This window comes from Pseudonaja textilis, chromosome 1, assembly GCF_049901715.1.
Source record: "Pseudonaja textilis isolate UNSWEBS1 chromosome 1, rPseTex1.2, whole genome shotgun sequence".
NCBI lineage: Eukaryota > Metazoa > Chordata > Lepidosauria > Squamata > Elapidae > Pseudonaja > Pseudonaja textilis.
This window is the reverse complement of record NC_141990.1, coordinates 255,156,112-255,165,517: the sequence shown is the minus strand read 5'-3', so window position 1 is coordinate 255,165,517 and position 9,406 is coordinate 255,156,112. Positions and strand designations below refer to the sequence as shown.

The following is a 9,406-nucleotide window of genomic DNA, read 5'->3' as shown; positions in this document are numbered from 1 at the left end:
CGAAGATTTGCTTCCCAGCTGGTAAAAGATAGCCCATGTCTACCATCACACTTGAATAATCATTTTTCTCTATCGTATCAATCTGAAGGTGGATATGTGATCTTCCAGATATAGTTGAATTGGAACTCCCAACAGCCTCAGAAAATATAACCAATGAAAATGGCACATCGATCTAATTCATGCTTCTCTGCCTTTGCATTCAAAAGCAATTTCATCTTGCCTGCAGCAACATTCTTTGGTACGGTTATGCAGATAGTCACAACAATATTTGTCACAGCATGAATAAAAAAAATTATTTGTGGTACTGTATATGAAGGTTACACTTGAGTCCATACACAGACTTGGGAAAGACTGGTTCTGATTCCAGCTGGATAAGGATTTGCTGCTACTATTCATCTTTTACACATGCGAAAGGAACCAAAACCAATATTTCTGCTTCAGAATTTGTGAAGTTTTTTGTTTCTTCAGGAAGAAAAGCACTGTGTTTTGTGTTCACTTCTGTAATCTGTAAAACATGAAAAGACTTTATAATTTACACTCCCTCACTCAAATCAAGGTTCTACATCAAGAATGTAGTCGAATAAATGTTTTAAGTTGGCTCCTTAGGACTGCTGATTCTTTGCCTGGCAATAAGGTTAGTTCATTAACTGACTTATTAGATTTCTACAAAATTGTAACAGTGTAATTTTAACAATCTTTATTATTAATATTTTTAATTAATGGTAATTCCTTCACACTATGTATTCTTTAGCACACACTCTTTTATTTGTTCATGTAATGTTGGCTGTCTGTAGATGGATGGATGGGTGGGTGGGTGGATAGATGGATGGATGGAGAGAGACAGACAGGCAGACAGGCAGACTGACAGACACTGATGCTTGGTGGAGTGAAATATATCAAGCCTACCACAGATAAAACATAAATACTTGAAATAAATGAACCTACATATGAGTTAACGGATTGTATATACATATACTATAATTTAAATAATTTACATTTTGCATACCTTTCTGAAAACAAAATCCTGTACTTTATTAGAGAAGTCATAAAATATTATTTTGTGGAAATCACTAAACTTTATCCTGTAGTCTTCCAAACAAGAAGGCGACTCTATGAGCTCTTAGCAAATCCTAATGAACTTAGCAGAACATACTTCTAAGTAGATTTACTTAACTAAGAAGTTTGATATTGACATTAGAAGTAATGCATAATTATTTTTGAAGCAATATATTTGTATTAATAATTAATATATTCTACCTCAGATGATGCTTGATAGTAATAATTGGAGATGTTATGGTCATCATTAAATTGAGAGGCCTCTGCAAACCTCATAGATCTCACTTGCCCTCTTTTATAACTCAGTCTTATTATTTTATATCATAGCAATTGTGAATCCTAACAAATATGGAAAGCTTTAGAATATGCAACTTTTTTCAAACATTAAAAATAAAAGCAATGCTGTTGTTTTCAATTCAGTTTTGGGAAATCAAATCTAATGCCTATTAGAATTACAATTCTCTTACTATTGCCCATTCTGAATAAAACCTCTAGGAAGTATAGATCAAAACATCTGACAGATCCCACATGATATGTCACAAGTCAGTAAGACCAAAAGTAAAGCAAGTTGACTGTTCTAAGTAACACAAGGATTTTATTCACATTTTTTTCTCAATTTATGTATTTCATTTTGGCTTCTGCTGCATTTCTTTTTCCTATTAAAGTCTCTCTTTCTTCCCTGGTCAATAAAGAGTAGGATAGACTTGGCAATCAGACTGATATTGCTCCAGCATTACCCACAGTAGGATGCATGCATCAAAAGGTCAAGATTTTATTTTAACTTTGGAAATAAAATAGAAAAATTACATTTAAAAATAAGATCAAGATGGCAATCTCCAATTGAACCTCTATCCCACCTTTTAAAATAAGTGTTACTGTGTAAAAAGGACAGGACTTCGTGTGATAAAGTTTTTAATTCTAACCTTTTTGAGCTCCTTCCTGATGTCTTTGCACTGGTGAATATTTATTTGTTTGCTTAAAAAAAATTGATAGGCCAAAAGTGTGCAGTGTAATTCTTAGACTTTTACAACATAAGTAAATAGTTATCCATACTTTCAAGGCATTTATATCAATGAACATTGTAATGAAGAAGGCTTATTATCTACAAAATAAGGTTCTAAGGCAAGAAGGCTTATTATCTACAAAATAAGGTTCTAAGGGTCATAGTTTAAAAGTGTTCTTTGTGAAAAAGATATTTTAAAAGTATTCTTCACTATTCATTTTTCAAGATCAAGAACAAAGCGTTATCAAGTGTTGGTTTTCATTATAAGGAAGGTTTCTTTTTGAACTTGAGCAAGTACCTGTTTCAAGAAAGAAAAGGCTGGGAGACTGAGCTTATGTCACAGTTAAAAATCTGGAGAGGAGGAAGCACAAAAAAGTAAACCAACTGGGAGACATGTTTAGTATAAGAGCTTTGTACTGCTTTTCTGAGATTCTGTAAACTACCAAATTATAGGTAAACAGTTGGATTCTACCCTCTTGCACACAAAAAATGCACATTATCTTAATTTACTTGATCTCCACACATATCTTTTTGCCATTTGTTCCTGGAACTACTTTATTGTTGTATTTATTTTGACAACCAAATGCAGAATATGCCAGCTTAATGACATTCATAGGATGTAGTTACTAGAATACCAATCCAAAACTATATGGTGGTTAATATCTAAATTGAGTTTTAGCAGTCAGCCAATAGGCCTAATTTTTTTAAAAAAACTGTTCTTTTTTACAAAATAATATAACATGACTTTACTGTGTTGCGTCTAAAGTAGCAGTGGAAAACACCCAATGCATGATCTAGAATAAATGTGATGTTTTATTAAATATGTTTGTGAGCAAATGTAAATTCTTATTTTGTAATCGTGCATTTTTGGTTCACTGCAATTTATAAAGAGTGTATATAAAATATTTAATTCTAAACAGCATCTTTTGTTTTGAATTTGTTTTGATAACTTATATTAGCAGCAGCTACAAATTTGAAAGCTTTACAAATAATGGTATGCTGAGAATTCACATATTTTCTGCTTATAGCAGACCCAGTTAGAAATCTTCACTATTTCTTGCTTGTTTTCTGTAAGAATTATTAGTTTCACAAGCTTTATGAGTTGACAAACAACTCAACAGTATCACATATAAAGATGTGATAGGTCTGCATTTAATATTTCATTTCATTTTAATATTCATTTGAGCTAATGATTATTCAATTGCTACATAATTGTGATGCTTATTATGAAAGTCCTAGGGTATGTATTTAGCAAAACTGTTTTGTTTTTTTTACTTCTTGAAAATGAACAACTGTTGAAGGGTGTCAACTATAAATATATTTCTTTCTCTCTTGCATGCACGCACGTACACGCTGCAGGTATATCAGCATTGGAGGTTCCCATGGTCCATGTTTTCATTTTATGGAACATTCTTTCCTGCAAAATAAGGTTATTTCTACCCCTTTGATATCCCAGAAAGCTCTCAAAACCCTTTATAATATCAGGTCAGGAGTTCTCAGGGAATTAAAGAGTTGCTGAAATGGCTCTGTTAGGAATGTAAGTCACCTAATAATTGAGTTGGAAAATATATAAACCAGGATAGACATTTTAATACTGTCTCTTTAAGGGAATACTAAAATAGTAATTGGGTGTGGTTCCTCAAACGGCCATAAGATGGAGCCAGAAACCTGGGTTGTTCTGTTCTGCTGTTGCTGAGAGTGTTGCCATTCCTGCATTTCCCTATTGACTATTGACTGATCATAGTTCTTCTTGGATTTGATGTAAGTCTGTTACTGAACTGTTTTTGATACTGGACTTTGTTATTGGATTATCCCTGGACTGAAAACTGACTGTTTTAACCGTGAATGACTTGGACTGTGTTTGGACTTTGCTTAACCATTTACTGGAAGTAAAACCTACATTTTACTATACAGTGTAGCTGTGTGCTCTTTGCATGTTATTCTTCACCACTCTCACTACGTCTCCCTGTGTGCGCTCATTCTCCTAATGGGGAATTACCTCAACAGGCTCCATTCCTGAGATAGCTAGCTTTATGTTACTCCCTCTTTGTCTAGGGTTTATATGTCTGTTTTTATATTATTTAGCATTTATTTATTTATTTGCATCTGTGGCTTTTATAATGTGGTTTTACCCATTTATGATGTGACATCCAAAGTCATCTTTGGTGAGATGGGTAGCTATATACATTTGATTAATGAAGTAAAAAAAATAACATGTCAGCATTACCAATAACAGATGTGTGTGTGTGCATGTGTGTGTGTATACAGTATGTATGTGTGTGTGTATGTATATATATTCTTTCAGTGAATAAATGAAGAATGAATGAGTTGGAAGGGACCTTGAAGGTCTTCTAGTCCAGCCCCTGCTCAACCCTAACCCTATACTATTTCATATAATAGACTCTAGACTCTTCTTTAAAAACTTCAGTGATGGAACGCCCATAATTTCTGGACACAAGTTCTACTGGTTAATTGTTTTCACTGTTAGAAAGTTTCTCCTTAATTCCAGGTTGCTTCTCTCTTTGATTAGTTGTCAACCATTGTTTCTTGTCCTGCCCTCCAGTGCTTTGGAGAATAATTTGACCCCGTCTTCTTTGTGGCAGCCTCTCAAGTACTGGGATACTGCTATCATGTCACCCCTAATTCTTCTTTTCTTTAGACTAGTCAAACCCAAATCCTGCAGCCATTCTTCATCTGTTTTAGTCTCCAGGCCTTTGATCATCTTAGTTGAAGGGTCCTCAAACTTGGCAACTTTAAGTCTTGTGGACTTCATCTCCCAGAATTCTCCAGCCAGCATAGCTTAAAGTTGCCAAGTTTAGAGACCTCTGTCTTAGTTGCTCTTCTCTGAACGTTTTCCAAAGTCTTAACATCTTTTTTGTAATGTGGTGACCAAAATTGGTTGCCATATTCCAGCTGTGGTCTTACTAGGGTTTTATAAATGGAGATTTGTTACATGAATAAAAATCATGTTTTGATATTATGCAAAAATAACACAAAATTGTTACACTAATATTTCAACCATGCCATTTCAGAGTTATTGTCAACACAGATTCAGCCTAAATTATCTATATAGTTTTTTTAAAAAAAAAGATGTTCAAATTGGAATGCTTTTGTATTGCTGCTAATAGATAAGAATACCATTATATATAAAGCTTTTATAGCACAAGTAAGTTTCACATTTAAACATAATTCTCCTTCAAATATGTTACAATAGTTTTTAATTTACTACATGGAGATTTGAAAAAGATTGTTATACTGCTATACGAAAGCCAGCACTACCAATAAAAGATATCAATCATAGTAGTGTATGCTCTTTTGCTGAATAAATTTATTTTGCTAAATAAATGCAAGCTTACAATCATAAAACATGTTAATACACAAAAATAAACCAAAAATTATTCTAATGTATTTCAAAAGTATTGCCAGGGTAACAATCTATATGGTGAATTCAAGTTGTTTTTAAAGTGAGAATAACACTTGGTTGTGTACTGCAGTTAACAGAATAACAGAGTTAATAGCACAGCTGGCAATTCCATTACATGTAAAGCTTTTCATGGCTCATTTTCCAGATTGAGGGATTTCAGATAAACGTTTCTAATGTGACTGCTAATCACAAATCATGTTGTTTACAGATAAGGCTTCTCCTTTCCAGCGAATGAAGTTTGTGTATTACGTATGAACTTAGTCCTAGAAACCATAATTAAAAAAAGAATTAGCATGTATTAATATAAATACATAATTAATTCTAAAGATAGTTATATATGCATACATTTCTTTATATTATATACATTTATATACATGAAATACTAACTGATTCTTTTTATTTATTTATTCAAAGTTTCAAAGAATTTAAATAAGAGAAACAAGTTCTCACATTTTACAACAATGTCATAGCAGTGTACATATCCTTTAGTAACAATTAAGTTCATTTGCCATAAGTGTGTCTGTAACTAATTTACTAATTCTTTACTTGTTATATTATTAAAATGCAATACTTATCTATCTACATTACTTTACATATATATACATATTTGTCATATATCACATTCTTCTTTGCGATTTCATTGGTCTTTTTTACAAAGCATTTTTACTCCACTTCTTTTTTAACCAGTTATACCATATATTCCATATTGTAAAATATTCTTCTTCCCTGTTTTTTAATAACATAGTTAGTCTAATCATTTCTGCGCATTGATGTATCTTATTAATCACCGCTAAGTCTGTGGGTATCGTAGTTAGTTTCCAGTTTTGAGCTAGAGAGATTCTTGCAGCAGTTATAATGTGTAGTATTAGATGTTGGTGTTTCTTATCTAACCATGTCAGTTCTAACATACCTAACAGAAAGATTTCTGGTATGAATTTGATTTTTTTGTTTTGTTAATTCCTCTAACCATGCTCAAATTTAGAGCCAGTACTTTCGTACTTGGGGACAGGTCCACCACATGTGAAAATATGTTCCCTGGCAGTGGGTTGCACTTCCCACATTTGGGTGACAGGTTGGGGAACATTCTGGCTAATCTCGCTGGTGGAAGATGCCACTGATAAAACATTTTATAGATATTCTCCTTACAGGAGACCGATAGCATTAATTTGTAATTTGTTTGCCATAATCAACTAACAGATTCTTTTTTTTAACTGTTCCTTTGTACTTTTTGCTCACTATCTGTATTATGACAAAAGCCATGTGATTCTAATATTTAGATACTATTTAATTCCACTGAAATTGACTATTTTCATATCCCCTGATAAAATTGAATTCCAGATATTGCAAGTTATATAGAAGAACATAGAGTTTTTCAAGTTCTTCTCATTCCTCCTCTAAATCTACCCACGACCATTTGTTACATCTCTGCCTTAATCTATTTTCAAATTGCTTAATCTTGACTTACTTTCTACAGCAAGCTGAACTGATAATGTTTTCTTACCTTTCTTTTTCCTTCAGCATTGTGTTTATCCAGATAGGTTTGAATCCCTGCACCATAATCGGGATGAACATCAGTAAAGTTTTTCACCTAATTCGGCAAAGAGAAGTTGAGATCATTTGTCTCTTTTGTAATTCCTATTCTTTTGTAATTACTGATGAGGACAAGTCAATTGCTATGGCACAGAGATCTGAAAGTTCAACACATCAGGAGTGTACTTACTTCAACTACTGATATGGCAAAAGTATTATTTTTCAGCTGAAAAAGCTGAAAATTATTTTTACAAGAAAAATACTACTTGTCTATTTATATAGAATAGAATAGAATTAGAATTAGAATACATTATTTGACCAGTATGATTAGACATGCAAGGAATTGTCTCTGGTGCAGAAATGCTCAGTGTAAATGCCAAAAAACAGAATTGTCTGTCATCATCATCTTCATCATCATCATTCTAATAATAGCAGGTAGTAAAGAAGATAATGAATAATAATCATTAATGGATAATGAATAATAATAATTATATTACAGCCATACTACATGACTAAATATGCATAGACTAAACATATCTAAATCTAATTTTAAAATGCTTTATCATAAGCTCTTTATTTTTCTACCCAAATGAAATATATTCAAAACTAAAGTTAATCTGGACTGGAAATTGACAATTTATATTTTTATTAGTTTTCAAATTAAAATACTGAAAAGGCTCCAAGAGAACAATTGTAAAGATTATTCAGAAGAGAACTGAACAATGCACCTTAAGAAGAAGGAAATTTAGGATTGCAATTTTAAAGCAACTACTACTGAAGCTATCCAGAAAGATATCGTGGTGGATAGTATCAAAGGCCACCAAAAGGCCAAATGGAGCAAGGATGGATGTATTATGCCTATTCCTCTCCCACCAGAGATCATCAAAAAACATGACCAATGCCATTTCCATTCCATATCCAGGCCCAAACCCTGATTGGAAAGGATCTATATAATCCCTTTCATCCAGGAACCTCTAGAGCTGCTCAACAGCCTTTCCTGAAAAGGGATGCTTGGAGACAGGTCGGAAATTATCCAATAGAGTGGAATTTAATGATGACTTCTTAAAAAGAGTTTCCATCCATTACTCCTTGCCTGGCCTTGGGGTGCTTTGGAAAATAGCTTGACCCCTTCCTCTGTGGTAGCCCCTCAAATATTGGAACACTGCTATCATGTCTCCCCTGGTCCTTCTCTTCACTAGACTAGCCATGCCCAGTTCCTGTAACAGTTCTATATACGTTCTCCAGTCCCCTAATCATCCTGGTTGCTCTTCTCTGCACTTTTTCTGGAGTATCAACATCTTTTTTATAGTGTGAGGACCAAAACTGGATGCACTTCTCTAGGTGTGGTCTTACTAAGGCTTTATAGAGTGGTATTAGTACCTCATTTGATCTTGATTGTATCCCTCTGTTAATGCAACTTAAGATTGTGGTGGCTTTTTTGGCTGCCTCCACACACTGCTGGCTCATATTTAACTGGTTGTTCACTTCCACAAGCTAGGAGGAACATGGATCTGAAATACAGATAATTGCACTCATACTCCCTAGGTTCCTGTGCACTTCCTCAGGAGCAACAGGTTAAGCTGTTCCCAGGGTAAGAATCTGCCTCAGGTGTCCCCACCAGGACCAGCAACCACACCGGCATCTAATTGGGAATAAAGCTGTTAAATTTTGTCTTCCAGAAAATCAGTAAATTCTTCAGCGCACTTTTTCAGGTGGACCTTTGTATTCTCCTTCCCCAGGACAAGAAGGCTCGCCTTTTAAAAGGTCACTGGCTGATTAACTGCAGTTTACTAATCAAGGATCTTTACCAGAGGGATATTCAGCAGGTTCTGACCAGTTCTGGAGAACCGGTAGTGGAAATTTGAGTAGTTCGGAGAACCGGCAAATACCACCTCTGACTGGCCCTGCCCCCATCTATTCTCTGCCTCCCGAGTCCAGCTGATTGGCTGGGTCTTCTTTTGTTGCCCTGCACAGGAGAACAGAGCTGGAAAGCAGGTTAGTGGGATGGGGAGGGAATGGGGGTTTTGCAGTATCCTTCCTCTGTGATGCCCACCAAGCCACGCCCACAGAACTGATAGTAAAACAGTTTGAATCCTACCACTGATCTTTACAGTTTGGTAAAATCATCAAGCATAAGGTTCACTACCACAAATTTTTCTAGAAAAAGAAACTGGCAAATCAAAGTCATTCTCTGGGCTACCCATGGATTGCCTGACCCATGACATAACAAGACTTGAGTGGAAGAAGCACACTGGATTTCATAAAAATCAAGATGGATTTTTCAACAACATGCTTTCCAAGTATTTTTTTTTAAGTTTCATTAGCTGTGTTTTGGATTGTTTTTCTTCTGGAACACACAATATCTAACAGAGTACAAGAAATATGTATAGTTA

At 34.3% G+C, this 9,406-nt stretch overlaps 1 protein-coding gene across 1 annotated transcript in view; it reads right to left on the bottom strand.

The window, feature by feature from the left end:
* Positions 1 to 5,376: 5,376 nt before the first annotated feature.
* LOC148128158 (catalase-like) overlaps positions 5,377 to 9,406 on the bottom strand; it is a 48,657-nt gene continuing 44,627 nt past the window's right edge. Inside the window, exons 12-13 of the mRNA XM_026707037.2 lie at positions 6,985 to 7,071; positions 5,377 to 5,746 (exon numbers count right to left, since the gene is read on the bottom strand). Coding sequence (XP_026562822.1) covers positions 5,741 to 5,746; positions 6,985 to 7,071 — 93 coding nt within the window. The 3' untranslated portion in view covers positions 5,377 to 5,740. The remainder of the gene's footprint in view (positions 5,747 to 6,984; positions 7,072 to 9,406) is intronic.